Source organism: Bactrocera oleae, chromosome 3, assembly GCF_042242935.1.
Source record: "Bactrocera oleae isolate idBacOlea1 chromosome 3, idBacOlea1, whole genome shotgun sequence".
Classification (NCBI taxonomy): Eukaryota; Metazoa; Arthropoda; class Insecta; order Diptera; family Tephritidae; genus Bactrocera; species Bactrocera oleae.
In genome coordinates, this window is record NC_091537.1 from 40,300,161 (window position 1) to 40,322,645 (window position 22,485).

Consider the following 22,485-nt stretch of genomic DNA (forward strand, 5'->3'; position numbering starts at 1 on the left):
ATAAGCATAAAAATAAAGAAATAACTTATTTTGTGTGTAAAATATTTTTCACCAGAAATACCTTATCGTAGTCGGCTGGATTTGCAAATGTCAAAGGTAACAAACCCTGTTTTTTTAAGTTTGTTTCGTGAATGCGGGCAAATGATTTAACAATGATTGCTCTACCGCCAAGATGTCGTGGTTCTAGAGCAGCATGTTCGCGTGATGAACCTTCTCCATAGTTTTCATCACCGATTGCAACCCACTTAATGTCATTAGCCTTGTAATCTCGTGCAACGTCGGGTACACCTCCCCATTGACCCGTCCGCTGATTTCTAATCTTATTCATTTCGTTATTTTCCGAATTGACAGCTCCTATAAACATATTATTTGAGATGTTGTCTAAATGCCCTCTGTATTTTAACCAAGGTCCAGCAGCAGAAATGTGATCTGTTGTACATTTTCCTTTTACTTTAATAAGAACTGTCATATCCACCAAGTCTTTTCCATTCCATTTGTCAAAGGGATCTAAAAGTTGGAGGCGTTGGCTCTTTGGATCCACTTCCACTTTAACAGCATCACCGCTCTGAAAGATAGTTACATAATTACTTACATATAACTCCTTCATGGTTTAATTTAAAGTAATTTTTTAAGATGGCGTAAATGGGAACCAGATTTGTATCTTGTAGTTTGTTTTGTGTTAAGAGTTTCGATAACTTCATGGATGCGTAAATTAGCTACTATAAAGTAAAAAATCTGATAGGGTTTAAAGGAGCGTGATTATGCGAACAGCTGAAATATATAACTCCAAAAACACCCATGTACCAACGAACCGGTTTGAGCCCAAAGTTGTTGTGGAGGCTTACAGCGATACTACCAAATTCGCCGGGTTCGTAGAAGGTATGGAAACCGAGTTGTTTCAACCTCAACGTAGCGAAAGCTGGACAGAGGAGAAGAAATATATGTCTACATGTCTCCACCTTGCAAGTATCGTCCCTCAAGAGGTTTCTAATAATATCCGAATAACGAGTGGGCAGACCTTGTACGAAGTTTTGAAAAAATCTTACTAAAATTTGAAACCAATAACTCAAATAGTTTTTGAGTTACAGCCATTTAAAGGGTAGTCGCCCAGTTCAAGCCGGTAAACCAGTTTATTTTTAAGCGCGGTTTTTCTTAAAAAAATTTTCGAATTTGCTGCACTGATAACTCGAAGATAAATGATCCGATCATCATGAAATTGTCTGCCTATTTTTTATATGATTCCTCATACAACGACCGATCGGTTTTTGATGTGATCAAAAAACGAATTTTGGCTGGCCTATAACGACCAAAACTTGGGGTAAAATTCACGTTTTTTATATAACCCCGCCATTTTCTAAATTTTTATACTCTCGCAACTTGTTGCTACAGAGTATAATAGTTTTGTTCACCTAACGGTTGTTTGTATCACCTAAAACTAATCGAGTTAGATATAGAGTTAAATATATATAAATGATCAGGATGAAGAGACGAGTTGAAATTCGGGTGACAGTCTGCCCGTCCGTCTGTGCAAGCTGTAACTTGAGTTAAAATTGAGATATCTTTATGAAACTTGGTACACATGTTTCTTGTCCGTCCGTCTGTCTGTCCGACCGTCTGTGCAAGCTGTAACTTGAGTAAAAATTGAGGTATCTTTATGAAACTTGGTAAACATGTTTCTTGTCTGTCCGTCCGTCTGTCCGACCGTTTGTGCAAGCTGTAACTTGAGTAAAAATTGAGATATTTATATGAAACTTGGTACATATGTTTCTTAGTACCGTAAGATGGTTGGTATTGCAGGTGGGCGTAATCGGTATTATTTGGTACACAGGATCGTATTAAGGAGGGGCATTTGTAGTAAAATTTTTTTAAAAGTAGGCGTGGTCCCGCCCCTAATATGTTTAATGTGCATATCTCCTAAACTGCTAAAGCTATAATAACCAAATTCACTGAAAGCAAATGTTTTTAGCACCTCTACCTCCAGTGTGAAAATCGGGTGACAGTGAGTCAGTGAGTATTAATATTTTTTTTTATATATAAAATTGCTTCAAAATATGTTATTGTGTATAGCTCAGCAATGGAAAAATTAATAGCTTCTCTATCCCCAATATACTTGTATATATGATACCCGTCAGGTGGAAAGTCTTTAAACCATTCCGGTTGATCAAAATGTGATATTTTAACGAAATTAAGTGGATAAGATTTCGTAAAAATTATGTCGCTTGAGGCTGAATTAGAATGAAAATAGTATATACCTTGGTCTTAACCTCACACCTTCATATAATGAATTCCGATTCTCTGGTAGACGTTTGCCACATAAGCTTATAATATAATTTTTAGCCACTTTGGTAGAGTCAATATCACATTCATACGTATGTATATCTCACTTCAAGCAATAAAACTGAGACTAAGTTTATGGCTTTTTATATAAGTCAAGAAGATACCAAATTTGATTGTTATTAAATCACTATTTCATTTAATAATGTCTGTTTAATACTTTCTCAACATTTTTTAATATAAGGTTTTGAGGAATTTCCTGGCCTTTGAATCTATCTCCAACATATTTTATGTAAAAAATTAAAACTTCCGTTTGGAGAAATCGGTCCACGAATTTTCCAGCTCACATATACTGCTTATGGTATAATTTGTTTCGTTAATTTGATAATTTAATGAATTTAAATGGACAGTTTTTCGTAAATATATCTATATAACGTGGTATATCGCTGCATATGAATGAAATTGGTCTAGACCTTTGTTTAAACCTTATAACTCTAATATACTGATTTCCGTTCCTTTGGTACAACAGCAACCTCATATACCCCACATATTAAATCTAACCCCTTTGGTTCAGTTTATATCACATATTTTATGTTGGAGTTAAATAGCTTCTTTTTATTAAAGTTAACATTTCGGAGAAAAAAAATATTATTGACACTAAATAAATCTATGATCAATAACATAAGTTAATAAGATACCAAATAATAATCGAATAATGAATGTTGAGTTCTTTCGCAACATGTTGCAACAGAGTATACGGTTGTTTGCATCACCTAAAACTAATCGAGATAGATATAGAAATCTATATACATATATTTCTTCAAATATTTGGTGATAATTAGTAGATAGGTATATTTTTTCAGCCATCATGTTGAACTTATTACAAAATATACCAGACAACAATGTAAAAAAGTTTCTTAGAGTGCTGGACCTTGTAAAGAGCAAAAATATCTTTCTAGAAAATAGCGCATGAAATTAATATTACAAGTATCGGTTTAAATGCTACTGTCTATATTTCAGTTTTACGTCACATTTTAATATGAAGGTCATGAGGTGAAGTGTAAACTCAAGAAAATTACATTTTTACCCAGCGCCGTTGGCAGCTTATGAACGGTTTAGATATTAAAACAGAAAGAAGAAAATCTACATGTGTATACCATACTTAATTATATGTAAGTTATTGGTAATTTAGCCTTCATGGGTAGACCCTTCAAAATAGGTGCTGTTAGACAAAAGCAATTTACGGAGGGGTTTTCCGAGTACTTAATTTCGATACAATAAAATAAACTACTAATTTCTAAAATGTAAATATAACTAAATAGTATGTATTATATGTTAGTGAATATCTAAGTAATATACAAGTATAGTTATACAAAAGAACGTAAGCTGTGTGTACAAAAATATACCATCACAAAACTATTATACTCTGTAGCAATATGTTGCAAGAGTATAATAAATATCAGTACACTGTGTTTGTAGTTTCAGTTATACTAGATTTCTTTACCAGCAAAGTGCTTTATTCAAACTAATTTTAGTGTATTAGTTATATAGTGTTTAATTTATTATATACAGTGGCGAGCAAAACCGTATTAAATACAGTGGCGAGAAAACACATATACATATGTGCACCAGTATACCATAGTACCTATACACGGAACAGGAAAGGAGTCATAGCAAGGACATACAAGGAATTACAGTGAAAGAGAGTAGCACCTAGGATCCAACTTTTAACACCCGGACGGACTGAATTATATAAGTATTATCTATAAGTATTTTATATATTAATCCATTTATTATTATTAATTATATTAAGTCGTCTTCTTCGTACTTCGTGCAAACTCTTTATATAGAGATAGTGAGCAGTCACAAAATACTGTAAGTCACGCTAATCGTAGGTTAGATTCTGATGTACTTCTGTCCAAAAAACAAATTATCAATACAAATCAACATAGAACCAGGCGGGAATATCTCGAGGTTCGATCTGTTGAGCTAGTTTAATTTTTATCTTATTAAGTTTAAATTAACAACACTTCTCCTTATGTACTGTGATACAAAAATATATAAGATATATTACCCGAAAATCGCTAGCTCACATCACTTCAGCACCCTTCAAGCAAAGAAATACATATTTTGACATTGTAGCCACTTATAAAGAGAGCAATCATGCAATATTTATTATGCATTGCAAAAAATTAATGTCACATAATTTCCCAAACAATTTCGAAATGGATATGGAAAACTATAAACATAAACAAAACTAGAAACATGCGGCACGCATTGTGCGCTAACCACAGCGACAGATGTTGCAATTAAAATGGCATAAAATGGTACAGAGGACCGCACCATTTGACTGATGAACCGCAGGACGAAGGACAGGCGGCGCACAAAGTGAAGAATGCGGTGAACGCGGGTAGATATCAATTCTGACACATTTAAAGGCGACAAACGGGGGATTAAATAGAAATGAGAAAAGCATAGAAAGCAACAATAATGCTATTGAATTAAATGCATTCATAGCCTTTGCGCAATTTTACAGTTGGCTGTAAATGGCAAAAAATTTACACACAGCCGATGTGAGGTAGGTGTAGGAAAATGAGTTGCGTAATAAGGGCGAAAAGGCATGCAGCGAGAAAAGCTGCAATATTTATGGCGACGTTTTTACTTATGTGTGCGTGTGAGTGTATGTGTGTGACAGCGTAAAGGATGGGCGCATGACAGTGTCACTCTCTGACAGTTGACAGTTCAATTGTCAAAATAGCTTTTCAACGTATGGCAAGGCAAATGAAAATGCGTCCCAACGTTTCATTTACGGTAAAGTAAGTGATATTTCGCAGCGCGAGCAGGTAGAGGCATTTAGAGCTTTCAGCGTACGAAGAATTTATTCACAAGCGGTTTGATTGATTGTTTGCGCAGGCGTTAAACCGACTGTGATCAAGCGGCGATTTTGCGCTGCCGACCGTGACATATTTCTCTGTGTGTGTGCGTGTGTATGTGCGCGTAATTAAATAACTTGATACTGGATACTGGCACTCAGCCACAGTATAGCGATTGATCAGCCAAGGCAAAATTTTTGATCTCAAAAAACATGTTGGTTAATGCAACAAATCGAAGTCAACACTTAGGCGCGCTGCAGGATAAGAAGGATTCACAAATTCGCTCTGAAGAGCAAATAAGAAATACTCGAGGTCATAGATTTCGTCGAGAAAATCCCGAGGTACGATATGCTGAGCAAGTTTTAAATACTGTTCAACATAGAACAAGGCGGCAAGATCCACAAATTCGCTCTGAAGAGCAAATAAGAAATACTCGAGATCATAGATCTCGTCGAAAAAATCCCGAGGGGTGTGAGGGAAGAAATTTTGAATCAGAGACGTCTTAGACAAGGTCAAGTTCGCCTTCGTAGAGATAATCTACTCAATAGGCAAATTGAAAACCAAAGGCAGTCCCAACGAATCCGATCAACGAGAGAAAATAATGTTATAGAAACTGATAATAGTGGCAATTTAACAGATGTCAAAAACATTTATTTCCAAAATATAAATAGGACCCTACTGAAATATGTATTTGCTGCGGCGGCTTATAGTTTTCACTCCAAGTTCGCAAATTAAATTTCGAAACTATTGCGCAAGGTCACCCGAATGTTGCATCGCCTCCTTTTTAATGCAAAAATTTCCTTCAGAACTTGCAAAAATGCGATTATAAAGAACGTTCCAAAAATATGTTTAGCTAACGGTCTAGACTTTCCTGAACTACCGGATTGTTTCAAAGGTTTAACCCCAATTGAAGAACGTCTCATAATGCCTAGATTGCCTTTTATGACAATCCGTCCGTTAGGATATCAAGGTCAGCATTTCAGAATTTAATAACCAAGAATAAGTTCCGTTTGTTGCATCTGCAGAGGATTCCCGATTGGTTCAATCTTTTCATGCGGCACAAACTTCTCATGATAATCCCTCAGGTAATAATATTTTCACGGGTCTTTTAGCTTCAGAGCTAAATCCAGGCGGTCAAGAAACTCTTTTGGACAAAATTCCTCCAAACTTCGACTATAACCGTTTAGTTATAGCGCCAGGTGAAGGACAAAGACCAATTGACGTAATTCAAGATAATAATTCAGAAGAGTTGTCATTTGGAACAATATACGTTGGGCAGAAGCGTACATGCTCTGAAACGTATAGCAAGATAATACCTTCTAAAATTCGCCGTTTTGACAGAAGAGCGTGTACCATTCCAAAGTTGTTCTATGATCATTGCCTTTCTTTTTCAGGTCGCAACCAAGTAACGGCCCAAAATCTATTAAACGAAAACTTTGTTCAAAATTTGATTCAACACGATGATGGTTAACAGGTTTTGAAAGGCGTTAGATCCTCACCTGCGCACTGGGAAGCTGAAAAAAGGCAATCGTTATGATTCGCCAATTTGGGCTTCCAACCTTCTTCTTTATCACTTTATCGGCTGCAGAATCTCAGTGGGTTGAGCTTTTGGTCATCGTCTCTAAAACTGTTGATTCTCAAGATATTTCGGAAGAGGAAGCCAACAGTTTAACAACCTAAGATAGATATCGCTTAATTTGGTCAGACGCGGTTACTTGTGCTAGATATTTTGACGACCGCTATCGACAAATTCTTAAGCTTCTTAAAGATAACGCCGGCATTTTTGGAGAGCATTTTGTTACAAATTTCTACTGGAGAGTGGAGTTTCATCAGAGAGGTTCCCCGCATTTACATGGCATGTATTGGCTTTATAATGCTCCCTGGATCAACCTTCAAGATCCTCAGACATTCCCTGATGTCATTAGTTTAATTGACAATTATATTTCTACAGATGGTTCGATCAGCCACTTAGAAAATTATTTGGCTTTTGATAACGCATAACCACAGTCGGTCTTGTACTAGGGAAATAAGAGGACAACAGTTTTGTCGTTTTGGTATACCATATCCACCAATGCCTTCAACGCAAATACTGTTACCTCTTACAGAAACAAGTCAAAATTCAGAAAGACACAAGCAAAACTTTTTCAAAATTCAAAACGTTTTAAATTCAAATATGACTACAGAAGACATTTCTAATTTAAACGATTTTGAACACTTCCTGTCTGATAGTAGAATAAATATGTCTTTCGATGACTATTTGTTAGCCCATAAGTCAAGTTAAACTAAATCCAACATTTTTCTAAAAAGAAAATTACATGATCGTTTTATAAACGCTTATAATCCTCTGATTTTGGAACTCCATAGAGCAAATATGGATATCCAATATATACTGGATACATATGCTTGTTGGTCATATGCTTTCTAGGCTCTTAAATGAGGCTATATCAGAAATAAATGCTGGAAATTATACTATAAAGCAAAAACTTAAACATATAGGTCACAAATTTACATCAGGCACAGACATATCTGCACAAGAAGCAGTATATTGCTGCATTGGGCTCCATCTTTTGGAAGCAAGTAATGCAGAAATATTTATAAATACCTCTCGACCTGAGGAACGTGTTCGAATGGTAAAACCTCGAGCGGAACTTCAGAACCTTCCTTCAGGTTCTACTGAAACATTCGTAGCCGGTATTTTAGACCGTTATGTTCAAAGATCCGATCAGTTAGAAACTCTTTGTTTAGCTGATTTGGGATCTAGGTATAAATATTTTAAATCTAGTAGAAGAGCACAAGACAGTGATCCTGAATAAGAAAAGAGGGAAGAGGATAATTTACCAGGAAGCGGAGTTGCCATGCCTCTTAAAGACGGTAGCGGTTTTGTGAAAAAACGTACCAAACCTTGTATTATTCGGTATAGAAGGTTTAACCCAGATTTGGCCAGAGTTGAGTATTTCCGCGAAATGGTAATACTTTACTTGGCGGAATGAACAGCAAGATCTCATTGAAAACGATAATGAGCAGACTTGCATAACACATCGTATTATAATTGAGGAAAATCAAAGAAAATATGATGTTTTTGAGCAAAAAGAACTTGAAAATGTTCTAGAAAGTCTTTATAATGAAATAGACTTAGACAAAGGTGCTCAAAATGAACTACCTATCGTGGAAAATGAGTTCAGAGTGGTGGCACTACCAGAAATAAACCTAAATATAAATTTGCTGGACTTGCATGGAGAAGATTCAACAGATAATGACACTGAATCTGATTGCAATATTAGACTTATTAAACTACCCCCTTTAATTCCAGTTGAGGAATTATTTTCTTTAGTTTAAAGTCTAAATACTAAGCAAAGAACCTATTTGACACATCTGATGCACCAGCTAAAAACAAATCGACCATTTTATGAGTTCACAGGCGGCGGTACAGGTGTAGGAAAGACTCGTTTGATATCTGCAATATATCTCGTTCTTAACCATCGTTACAATTCTACACCTGGATCCAATGCAAGTTCCCTAAAAGTTCTTCTTTGTGCACCTACGGGTAAAGCAGCATTTGAAATAAGTGGAATGACCCTTCATTCAATATTCTCTTTACCTGTTAATCAGTTGAACAGAGAGTTGAGGCCACTTAGCAATCATAATTGATGAAATGTCCATGGTAGGTGGTCGTATGTTTAGCTCTGTTGATGCGAGATTTAAACAAATTTTTAAAACAGACGGTGGTGTACCGATCATAGTGTTTGGTGATTTGAAGCAACTCTCACCCGTTGGAGATAGGTGGATATTCTCTCCGAATCCCAATAATGCATAGCTCACATTAGTTGGTTCCCCTTTGTGGGAGTTATTAAAATACTTTGAATTAACAGAAATAATGGGACAACGGGAGGATCAGGCCTTTGCAACTGCATTAAACCATATGGCATCTGGTACTATGACAAATGAGGACATATCACTCATTGAAACTCGAGTAGTTAATTTCGAAGAAGTTCCCGATGATGCCATACATTTATTTTGGTCCAATGAAGAGACAAATAATTTCAATGGCCTTAAGCTCAGTCGATTCCCAACAGAAGCTATCCTTTCAACTGCAAAAGACTCAGTTAAAGGAATTGGTATAAGTAAAAATGAGAATATTTTGGAAAGAGTTAAACTTTTCAAAACTTCTGAAACGCAGAGACTGCCCTATGAATTGACCCTAAAAACCTCCGCCAAATATATGATTACAGTGAATATAAAAACGTGTGATGGCTTGGTTAATCCATTATTCTTTTCAACAACTCTGTGGATTAAATTTTTGGAACCTTCTGTTGGTTTGATAGTACGATCAAAAAAGCATCATACTCTAAAATACTCCAAATTTTATTTCATAATGTTCAGAGTCTTCATGCTCACATTATCTATATACAACGCGACTTTTTGATGCTATCTTCAGATATTGTATGTTTTGTAGAAACTTGGAGTTATCCTTGCTAAAATTTTGATATACCAGGATTTACTCCAATTAACGAGCTGAGGATAGATAGCACGGAAACAAGGAACAGAAATAAACGGGGCACTATAATATTATATAATATATGCAAAGCATAGCATTGCTAGCTCTATAGAACCAAAGGCTGTAAAAATTAATTCAGGCCGCAACGTTTTAGAAGGTTTTTTTTAAATGTTTCAATATTAATATTCTAGTTCTATATAGAAATTCAGCTTTCTCTGTCAGACAATTAATTGTAGAACTTCTGGAAGTCCTTACTTCTGAGTTAGGCAATCAAAATGTGCTAATTGTTGGAGATTTTAACATTTGTTTAATGTCTACAGGGACTGCAATAAGAAATCTGCTCCAAGAAAAAAACTTTAGTTCCCTGCTTGGTGCAGAATATTCAACTACACCTGCCGGTACACAAATTGATTGGGCATTTTCAAACATGGATCCTTCCCGTGTAAATGCAATTACTTTTGAGACAGTACACAGCTATCATGACAGTATTTGAGTCTCTATTTCGAACTAAAGTTTTCAGACTTAGTGCAATAGTTCTTCATTTTTTTTTTCCAAATAAAATCGAATTGAAATGGTATAGGAATTTTGACAGTAGTTTTTAAGACAATTATAAGAAAAATATGTAAATAATCTAATTAAGAAAATTGAAATTATATGTATAATTTGTTATTATATATGACAATATTGTATAAATATATGATAGATATTAAATAGTATAAGGAGAAAAAAAAATATAATTTGGATATATGTATAAGAATCTCTATAAAAATTTATGTTTAATATTGTAAATACTATATACAAATTAATATAATAATATAATTTTTAAAGTAGTTAATATTTATTATTTTTAAGCTAAACATGTATAATAATATCGGTATTAAAAATAAAAAAGGTTATTCATTGTCCAAAAACGATTTCTTTGCATACTTCTCAATACAGTTGTAATGCATTTTATGTAAAATCAATTATAAGCGTATACAAAAAACACAAGAACGATTTTTCATAATTTGAGTAAATTTAGTTTACAAATTGCTCTAATTATTTTCACTGTGAATGTAAATAACTAAGGCAACAGTTCCTACTTCTAATTATTAAAATATATAAATATATAAAGAAATCTCAAACGAGTATACCATTTAACTTTGCGAGAGTATAAAATGTTCGGTTACATCCGAACTTAGCCCTTCCTTACTTGTTGATTTTTGTTTTTTTTCGTAGGTCATTGTTCGGAGAATATCTTATAGTTTAACGAGAATACTTAATTATTTTTTTTAAATTTCACTGGTATAACATGTATAATTATAACGTTAGGATTTCATCGATGCAGTAGTTTTTTTAAATTCCCAAAAAATCTACGTTTTTTTAGGCTTTCACACCAGGTGTTCCCCTTAAATGAGCTACGCCTCGTACTTATACACCACTTTACTAGGCAAAAAATTGTGCACCCTAGTGCAACACACCACACCACCATACTTAGCAAGATGTTACCACACGATGACACCCCACATTATCAAGCAACAAAGAAAGGAATGTCCCCACACCAAAGACACCTAACTTCGATACGAAAGCAATCAAGCGCACGCGCTACAATTCGATTCTACAATTTGAGCCAACACCGATTCTACGCCCTAAGGATACACACTCAATGATACACCGATCCCGAATCCATTTATAAAAATTTAACAATCATATATTGTATAAAATTGACAATATAATTAAGTTAAATCGCCACTCAAGATCAAGATCGCAAGAGAGATAATGGTGGCGCCTAGCCTTCATACTGCGCAACACTGTAATATCGTCATATCAACGACGACATCGAAAGAGTTAACTATAACATTATATACGACGTATTACTTATAACATTATATCATCAAAATATCCTAAGCAAATAAACATCAAAACAGTTTCCAAGGCACCAAGGCACTCAATCTGTCGTTCACCACTTTCCATATACCCGATGTGTGCGAGGTGGAGGAGTGGTCACCCTCCTGAAACCTGACAAACCCACCAAAAAAGTGGATTCTTAGTGTCCGATTCCTCTATAGTGACACACATGTGGCTCTCGACTTTTACTCTCCATCTGATCCCAGCAGACCAGCAGTTTCCGTGAAGTGCACAATACCACCACAGCACCTGGCATTATAAACGCCCACTTAATTCGTGGTCTAAATTAAAAAACACCCAGTTAAAGCTCGAATCTAGTAGCGTAGGACTTGTCAAAAGCCTTTAACACTGTCAACCACACAACTATGATAGAACACATCGAACAAACCACGCTCCCTTCAGGGATGAAAAGGTGGACCATGAATTATCTAAGCGGTCGGCAATAATCCGTACTATTTCGAGGTCAAAATTCTTAAGCAGAAGGTTCCGCAGGGGAGTGTCTTCTCCCCGCTTTATTTAGCTTCCATATTTCGAAATCACAATAGGTTCACCCCATACGCAGATGATTGTACGATATTGAATTTCGACAGACACTGACAGAGAACAATTCACCGACGCCGCTAAATTCAGACACACTGGATGATATTAACACCGTCACTAACACTCTCTCAGTGAATCGCGTACTTGGGAGTCAAACCACCACCGATTGCAGAAGAAGATCTAGAATGACCCTTGCGCAACTTCGTTCTGGATATTGTAGCATTTTAAACTCCTGTCCACATTTGACCCCGACGTACCAAATATTTGTCCTGCGTGCAATGAGTCCCCGCATGACTCTAACCAATTTTTTGCATTATCTATGAATTCCAATCATCTAACATTTTCTCTATAGTCCGACCCCATCGAAGTAGCACGTTTCCTGTTTCTCCCGCCACATAACTAAAACAGTATCTAGATAACCGCTGCAACAACATGGTTCAACAACGAAAGTTTCAGAAAAATTGGGAAAACTATAGGAAGAACGTATTCTTCTGTCCAGCGCTTCGTAAACAATTAAAAAAAAACCGGAATTTTAACGCGATCTGGCCGTCCGAAAATATTATCAGCCCGGGAAGAACGGAAAATAATAAATATGGTGAAAGTTAACCCTCGAATTACGTCCACAAAGATTATTGAAAACGTAAATATAACCATCAAAAAAACAATTTGTGCCGAAGCTGCTAGAAAAATTTTACAAATAGTTGGATATCATGGAAGAGTCGCTCGAAAGAAACCCTATATTTCACTTGTAAACAGGCGAAAGCGCATTGAATTTGATCATAATTATATAAATAAGTCGCCGGAATTCTGGAGACAAGTATTATTTCGGATGAAAGTAAATTTTGCATTTTTGGCATTAATGGTCGACAAATTGTGTGGCGCAAGTCAGGAACTGCCCTTGAAAAGCAAAATCTTGTTGGTACAGTTAAACACGGAGGTGGCGGAATTATGGTGTGGGGTTGCATGGCGGCTGGTGGTGTGGGTCAGCTTGAATTTATCGAATCCACAATGGATAAATGGGGTTATTTGAACATTTTAAAAAACAATTTTAAACAAAGTGTAGAGAATCTTGGATTATCTTCGACGTTTTTGTTCCAACAAGATAATGACCCGAAGTATACTGCGGAAATAGTTAGACTTTGGCTCTTGTACAATGCTCCTTGACAACTTAAAACGCCCCCTCAATCACCTGATCTGAGTCCTATTGAGCATCTATGGGATCTATTAGAAAAAAGAATTCGTCAGTATTCAATAACAAGTAGAGGCTTTGCGAAGTATTATAAAAGAAGAATGGTCCAAGATTACAGCTGAGAAAACAGATAAGTTGGTAAGATCAATGCCAAATCGATTGAGCGAGGTTTTAAAACAACGCGGCTATCCAGCAAAATCTTGAATAAAATTTTTTTTTAGAATTTTTAATACTTTTGTAACTAATTTTAAAGCTGAACGCTTGGTGACGCTGACTTAATGGTGCCTTTGTTTACTTCTCCTTACACTAAAATCCTGTTATCACAAAAATTAAAATAGGAATCTACATTTTTGTTTTTGCATTTTGAACTTGAAAATATTATATAAAGAAGAAATACATGTAGAAAAGTTGAACTGAATTACCTATTTACATTGTCTTTTTACTTCACTTATAAAATAGTGTCGGGTGAAAACAGACTTTATTGGCTATGTGTATATTCCTGACAAATTACAGTGTCAATGCTACTGTGGAGTGTTCTTACGGTTGAGCTTGTGGTCCGAAGTGAGAAAACGCAGTACCCCCTTTCTCATCCCCAATATTTTACCCAGGCCTGTCCAAGCTAGTATTAAAGGCAAATTCATTTAACAGTGGCCCTCTACAAAAATCTGCTATACGATAGTAAATTTTTCACGAGATAGTAGCGCTATTGGGCAATGATGAAATGCCTTTTTATATAGATAATATTAATTATTTAAATATTTACCTTAGGTGGTGCATCAAACGTATCCATTCCGGGATCAAAACCTTTCGAAGGTAATTCGTCACCAAACGGGGCAGTCAGTTTGAATTTTTTACCATCCGATCCGGTAAGTTCATCGGTTAATGGATTAAAATCTAATCGCCCCGCGATTGATAAAGCAGTTACTAATTCTGGGCTAAAATATGCAAAAATAGTACACATATATTAAGCAGATACGATAAGGAGGAGTTGCTTAGTTGGATAAAATGTATCTATCCGTTATTTTTTATATTTTCCACTTTTACAAATGCAATCCTCAAAATATTGTTTCTTAGTGGAAACTGTGGAAAATGTATGCTCTTATAATATATAATTAATTTTGATATTTACACATGTTAACGCTTTATAAAAATTTGGTTCAAATTGGTCGAGTAGATCCTGAGTCATTGATTTAACCCAAAGGCGAACATTTCACACTCTGGCAATTTGCAGAAATCAAAGAGGGAAATATCTTCAGGTGTTGCAAAACTTTATATTAAACAAGAAATTCAAGGTCTAGGCTGATTTCATTCGTATGCAGCGCTTAATTTTATTAAAATAGCACATATATTACCCACCGTAAACGGTTTAAAGACAGGTGGAAAGTACGAAATCATTATATGGGATATGGGTTAGAGAACACACTGACCGAAATATTGGGGATAAAGTATCTAGACTAGCGAAAATTTTTAAAGGTAGGAAATGGATATTTCCGGTGTAAAGACATCCGGAAGTTTGAAAGTCTTATGGAAAACAATAGTTTTGTTATTGCATTTTCGCGATTTGCATCGATCACAGGTGAGATAACGGTACATTTGACGGTGATTCGCGAAAAAGTGCTGCCGACATCCAGAGGGATTTTGGATCAAGTTAATTTAGGAACATCAAATCTCTATGGTCGCACTTCGCTAGAATTCGCTAGGTCTAGAGCGACGAAACAATAATTAACCGACTTAATGCAGATGGTAGCAAATATTTAAAACGGTTACAGAGTTTCTTTCCAAATACGTTTTCCTTTTCTTCAACCACGACCGTGTAAAAATTAATTTTTGGAGATGCTTTCTGTGGAAATGGATTGGTCCACTGCATCGCATTGAGGGAATCCTCAACATAATGTTGAGATGTAGCGTGATGTGTTGCTACCATAGCAGAAGAAAATATGCCGATAATTTTGATGTATCTCAAGGATAATGATTCAAAGTACACAGCACGACTACAAAACAATTAAGCGAAACATAAGTGTTCTTTAATGGCCATAGTCCAATCCAGATCTCAATCCCATTGAGCTGTAGGCATCTCATATTGTCTAAGAATCGTCGGTGATGTGTGGTTATAACTCAAAGCACTTTCGAAAAAATACTTATTCTTGACAATATTAATATAATACCTCGCACGGTAAAAAATTGCATAAGGTCGCCTCTGCCGAATTTTCATCGGATCAATTTAGAGAGGGTCGGCTACTATGCGGTTTTAATTGATAGCATAGCGAAACAAGGTATCTGGACTAAAGTCATCATCATCATATACATACTTCCCGAATGCAACAAACAAGGTGAGGACAGCCATACTGGTAGGTTTGTGAGATTTCAAGAAGAATTTTCAGACCTCAATAAATGTGAAACCTTCAGAAATAATAAGAATACTAACTGCGATCTGTACGTAATAGAAAATTTAATTAGACTCGAGAAATGTGACTCTATCTCTGAAGCGCGGCTCGAGATCTCCTTGGTGCAACAAAGAGCTCAGGTCCCTTAGGTGTTAAGGAGCTCTTTAAACTTACCAAGTTGATCGATGAAGTGTCCTGCTGGAGGGAATATAAAGATGTACTTAAGGAGTATAAAAGACACTCGTAAAACCTAGTGAAGTCGTGGAATATTTTACGCGGCAAGTTAGAAAAGAAAACCGAGGTAGCTAGGCTTAGGAAATCACTATCCAAGCACTCGACTATTTTAGACTACTACGCAAAAAATGTAGAGAGTAGACTAAATGCAGTGAGAAATCATTTGTAGACCTAGTCAATACTAATTTTCCAAGGTGTATGGTACGTAGGAACTAGCGAAAGTACGGCCCAACCACTCCAACGGCTGCACCAGAAAGGTTACTCAACTCACCATCAATCGACATTACACTTGGAATCTCTGCAGCAAAATCAGCTGAATGCTTCGCGGTTGGGATGATTAATATAATACAATACATTTCCTCACGATTTATTTGCAGGATCGCCAAGATCTTGTGCAAAAGTTAAAAAAAAAAAACACAGGCATTTTACTCAAACGGCGTCGAAAGGACTGCAGGGCGGTTGTTGGCCTAATGACAGATCACAACTTACTGGCATCAAATGCGAGCCGACCATACATACAGAGAGTACAGGGAGTAGGCTTGTAACACCACCTCTGTTTCTGTCCAGCCTTATCTAGAACTCATCTTATATATCTACGAGCATCACGGTTCAAAGGACTAGATGAAGCATCAAATTTAGATATCAAGTCGCTCTTAAAGTTTGCAAAAAACGTTGACGTCCTGTATGACGAATCAGCTCAAATTTAACTGAACCTGCATTTGGCATTACTAAGGATCAGTAGCTGCCGCAGACATTTATGTATTTTTTGAAGTAATGATCTCAAAAATAATATACCTTTATATCTTTGTGTAATAGGATTAAAAATAATAATAATAACTAAAGTAACGAATTTGTTTTCAATTATATACAGCTATATATAGGGACTAGGCGGAGGTATTATTGATCGCAAAATAATTCTCTTTGAATTTCAATACTATTCCTCAGATTTATAATTTATTCTAAATGTGAGGTGTGTGCTTTATCCCATTTCGAAGCTATTCCGTACCATTAAGGTTTTGAAATTTAATGCTTCTAACGTATTTATTTAGCGAGATTATCATCCGAATTCAACCCATTTTTATAATGTCGAAGAAGTGCCAATTCGTATAGTAGTTCAGTACGATGTACATTAAACGTATAATACCACTCAAAAATTTCAAACCAAATATAACCCTCTCTATTGCGGTTCACTGTTTTTTATCTTAACGTGTACCAAGTTTCTTATGTTTATGTTACAACTAGTCAACAGCAATGACAACATTGTTTAAATATGTAAACAAAAGAAAACAACTGATTTCTACGTTGTCACTACGGGTATAGCTTTTGACAGATTTCGTTTGATACGTACGGTAAGTACAGAAGAGCAGCACGCCAATCACTAATTCCACTATAAGTTACAGTTGCAACAGTTAACCGGAATTGAATTCGTTTGTATATCGTGATCATTTATATACGTATATAAATCTATATGTATCTTGATTAGTTTTATGTATTAAAAACAACCGTTAGTAGCAACATGTTGCAAGAGTTAATGAGTACTCTCTACTTAGTTTCAGCTTTATTTATATCCTCTTTATAATATTAGTATAACGCACTTCGCAACGAAGTAATAGAGAGAGCAATATGTTATGTTAATGTACATTTGGGTTCTTTATTGATATTTGAAAAATGTATTTCGATCCATTTGAAAAATGTATTTCGATCCATTTGAAAAATTAACAGAAAAAATTGGATTAAGGAATAAAAATGGCGGCAACTGAAAAAGTAAAAAAGATGAATGTTCTCCATCCACCACCAGATAAATGTTCTGCGTCACCGCGAAAATTTTTTATATGAATAGATTCATACCAAATTATATTATAGGTATTCTATTTCATATATTCTATCCAAGAAATTTTTTTTTTCAAATCCGATATGTGCTCTATAACTTATTGATATCACTTAGCTCACTTTGGGTTCTAATAACATCATGTGGGCTATGTTTAGCTCGCGACAACATCACTTATAACAACAACCTTACAAGTAAATATAATAATATTATAATTCAGAGTTAATAAAATATACGGCGAAATCAATGAATAACTTAATTTTTTTTTAATGTTTCTTTGTTATTATGATCGATTCCAAAACGTTAATTTGGAGTTGGGAATATGGGATTTCTACATATTTAACATCTAACAATAGCAGTTATGGGGAGGATGGGTATAACACAATTAGTATGACAGTGTAAGTCCATCGGGATTGGGTATGGTAGACAGTAGTATATAATTTTTGTTGGTCTGATACTCATTACGAATGGTACAAATTTAATGACTGACCGAAGAAGCATCCTCAGCTGGCGGGCGAATTCGATTTAACGTATATAATCTTCGTAATAACAATTGGATCAGTTCATTTGCTCTAGCGTAGGTGAAGAAGGGAAACTTCGGAAACTGTTTGGCGAGGATTGAACAACATCGACCAGAGATGACCAAGGTAGTAGTTAACAAAAGTTAACCGAATTATTTTCGTACTGTGAAAAAATAATCTATGCAGTTCAGTTGTTTTGACTCCAGCAAGCACCAGCTTCGGATCACAACACAGCTGCATCAAAAATTACCTGCAACACATACTTGCGTTTATTTGTACCGTTATTGGCGCCAGTATATCTGGTATCAAAAACAAAACAAACAAAAATCTTTATATTCATTAATGTATTTTTCTAAATATTCCGTAATACTTTAAGTGAGCTATTACACTGATCACCAATGCGTATGGGTTTTACTTAATATATTCTGGCTATATAAGCAAATATACAGCTGTGTTCATTGAAATAGCATTGCAGCAGAAGCGAAAGTATATAACGGTTTTTTTGCATATTCGCTTTCGTTAGTTGATCGATTGCACAAAGTTTATGTAGAATAGAATATAGAGATAAGAAAAAACCAAAAACGAAATTAGATTTTCTTAATTTTTATGCTTTTTTTGATATTTTTACGGAAATTTACGCATTTTGGCTGTTCACTGAAAACGCAATTTTTGATTTTCTTCGACGAAAAGTGTCGAAAACATTTGTAAATTTGATTGAGTATATTATTATAATTTAAGTTACAATGCACAATAACAATGCAAAATTTTTAAATTTAGTGCGTAGGTGACTCACTGCTCCAAGCAAAATAAGCTTTTGACTAAGCCAGGAAAATGCTCTATCCATATGATATTCAATGCTATAAATTATGAGCTGAAGCCCAAAAACCATAGTACCATACGCAAAACGGCAAATTTCGATGACCGACGCAAAGTGCGCTTCATTTGAAAATATCTATTGTAAAAATTAATCCTAAATGGATGACCGGTATCTCTTAATAAATTATTTATATGTAAAACTTTTATGTATGCTTATTGAGTTGAATTTTTCCATTCTTTATATATGAAAGTCAATGCTTGTTTTTGCTTTGAGGTATAAAAGCAAGGTATGTATACCCGTGCGCAAAAATGGTGCTGACCAGTGTTACCCATTACCAATGTGTAAAGTGGCACATAATTACAGTTGGAGTAAGACACAATATCTCAATGTATCATAGCCCTAATATCAATATTTCCACTTGTGAATTTCAAAATTCGAATTTTTGTTATATTATATATCGAATGTACATATACAAGTATTTCCGAAATTTTAAGTTGAATAAAAAATAATAATAAAACAAATAAAAAAGAAAATAAAACAAGTAAGGAAGGGCTAAGTTCGGATGTAACCGAACATTTTATACTCTCGCAAAGTCAAATGGTATACTCGTTTGAGATTTCTTTGTGGATTGACTGATATTTTCGGTAGAAGGTCAACTATAGTCCACATATTTAGTACTTAGGGGCTGAACAGTTTTGGTTCGATTTAGACAATTGTTGGTCACAAAATGGCATACTTTAAACGTATTATTCACGCAAAGTTTTACCCCGATATAATCTTTGTTGCTTGATATGCATAGTGGAAAGTGAAAGAATAGAAATATGAAAAGAACGTTATGCACCGAATTTGGTTGAAATCGGTTAAGCAGATCCCAAGATATGGGTTTTCACCTAAAAGCGGGCGCTGCCACGCCTACTCTCTAATTTTGAACGCGGTTTCTATAAAGTCATCTCATACCATCCCATAGATAAAATTTAATGTCTCTGATGTATTTAGTGCTTGATTTATCGCGCTTTTAGTAGTTTTTAACAGTACCGTTATATGGGGAGTGGGCGGAGTTGCCACCCGATTTCAACTATTTTCACACTGTAGGTAGAGGTTCTAAAAACATTTGCTCCCAATGAATTTTGTTATTATAGCATTAGCGGTTTAAGAGATATGCACATTAAACCTATTAGGGGCGGTACCACGCCCATAAAAAAAAATTTAACTGCAGATGCCCCTCCCCAATCTGATCCTGTGTACCAAATGACAGTCTTGTATCTTCTTGCGGAGCTTAGTTATGGCAATTTATTTGTTTTTGATTAATAGCGTTTTGTGGGCGTGGCAGTGGTCCGATTACGCCCATTTTCAATACCAACCGTCTCACGGTACCAAAAAACATGACTACCAAGTTTCATTAAGATATCTCAATTTTTACTCAAGTTACAGCTTGCACGGACGGACGGACGGACAGTCACCCGGATTTGAACTCGTCTCTTCATTATGATCATTTATATATACATAACCCTATATCTAACTGGATTAGTTTTAAGTGATACAAACAACCGTTAGGTGAACAAAACTATTATACTCTGTAGCAACAGGTTGCGAGAGTATAAAAATAAGAGACCATTTTTGTACAATAGAGCAGTAAATATCCTAAAAAACTATGAGTTCTGTAACTTAAAATGATTTTTTCATTAAGTTATAAGTCATAAAAAAAACATATGCGCGTTAAAAAAAATCAAACTTCAACCGTTAATATCTTATAAACGGATAGGTTTACGAAAAAAAACTGTGTAATACCATTTTGTAGAGCTTTCAATTTCCTACAATCAATTCGCAGTTGGAAGCGAGATATGAATTTCTGATAATAAGACAAAAACAAAATATAAAATTATACTTAGAGATTTTATTAGAGGTTAAGAACCAATTTTTCAGAGTACCAAGCGAAAAAATAGTCTTTGTTTTTGATCCACCCTAATGTCCGTTCTCATAACAGTCGGGTCTACGTAACCGGAACGGTCCCGGATTTTTCCAGCCAAGGACTGTCAACTCGGCAAAATTCTGCCGCTACAACAACAAAACCCACCTTAATGTATAAAGCTTCCAAACGACTCAAGCCAAAGCAAAAAAATTTTCTGAGAAGAAGCTCTTTCAGCATTTTATTTCACCACCATGATGGTAGGAAATGGCTGTTTAGCAGCAGGTATAAAAATCGGACAATGGGCGTGACACCATCCACCTTTACATGAAATCCTATATCTCAGAAACTACTATACCAATTTCAATCAAGGTTATCCAAGCATTCCTATCATACACTGTGAAAATAGGTGACGCACACTTCCCATATAACAAACTTTTTAATTCCAGCTGGTTCTTTCACTTCACAGTATACAAATCAAAAATCAATGAAGTTATCAAAATAAAACTTTGCACAAATAGTGCCCTTAAAATATTTCATCTTACGCCCAAATATTGTCCAAATCAGACAATAACTTTTCAAGGACCCAGATTCCAAAGATATTTTATCTTATGTGGACTCCAATGCATATGGCTGATCTTTTACCGTACATACCTTCTGCTCAAATATAAACGAGACTGGCTCAAACAACAAAAACGATTAATTATTCTTCAATATTTATTTTATCCCCTTCAAAATAGTCACCATTAGAGGCGATACACATATGCCACCTTTTTTTCCAATCTTCCTAACACTTCTGGTAGGCCGCTTTAGGTATGGCTTTCAGTTCCTTCTTCGAATTCTCTTTTATGACTTCAATCGACTGAAAATGCTTTCCACGAAGCGGCAATTTGAGTTTAGGGAAAAGAAAAAAGTCACACGGTGCTAAGTCGGGTGAATACGGTGCTTGCGGAACAATATTTACGTTGTTTTTGGTCAAATAATCGCGTGCAAGACGAGACGTATGAGCTGGATTTTGGAACAAGTCGAGCAGACACACGTCTCATGCCCAAAACATCGTGAATAATGCTATGAGCCGATCCATTTGATATGTTGAGCTCACTAGCTATCTCTCTTTCAGTCACACGACGATTTTCCAACACAATTTTCTTTACTTTTTCGACGTTTTCTTCGTTTATTGACGTTGCTGGACGACGATCATGGGGCAAGTTCTCCAGCGATGTACGGCCGTCCTTGAACGACTTATACCAATCAAAAATACGTGCACGTGATAGGCAAGACTCCCCATATGCCTTCTGCAACATTTTCATTGCGTCCATCGCACTTATTCCATTGGAATAACAAAATTTCAAACAAACACTTTTTGCTAAACATTAATTTCCATAGTAAAATTCGAAAAACACACTCGAGGTTGACTTGTTTATAGTGCCTTAAAAAAAAACTATGTGACAGATCGCGCTCAAATTTGACATGTAAACATATAACAGTCCTGCCAACCTAAGCAAAAAAACGTATGGCCATATGTCATGTCCTTGTC

General features: G+C 35.4%; 1 protein-coding gene across 1 annotated transcript in view; it reads right to left on the reverse strand.

Moving 5' to 3' along the window:
- The window catches only part of mAcon1 (Mitochondrial aconitase 1), a 56,351-nt gene that overhangs the window by 443 nt on the left and 33,423 nt on the right, over window positions 1-22,485 (reverse strand). Inside the window, exons 4-5 of the mRNA XM_014236741.3 lie at window positions 14,022-14,193; window positions 62-565 (exon numbers count right to left, since the gene is read on the reverse strand). Coding sequence (XP_014092216.1) covers window positions 62-565; window positions 14,022-14,193 — 676 coding nt within the window. The remainder of the gene's footprint in view (window positions 1-61; window positions 566-14,021; window positions 14,194-22,485) is intronic.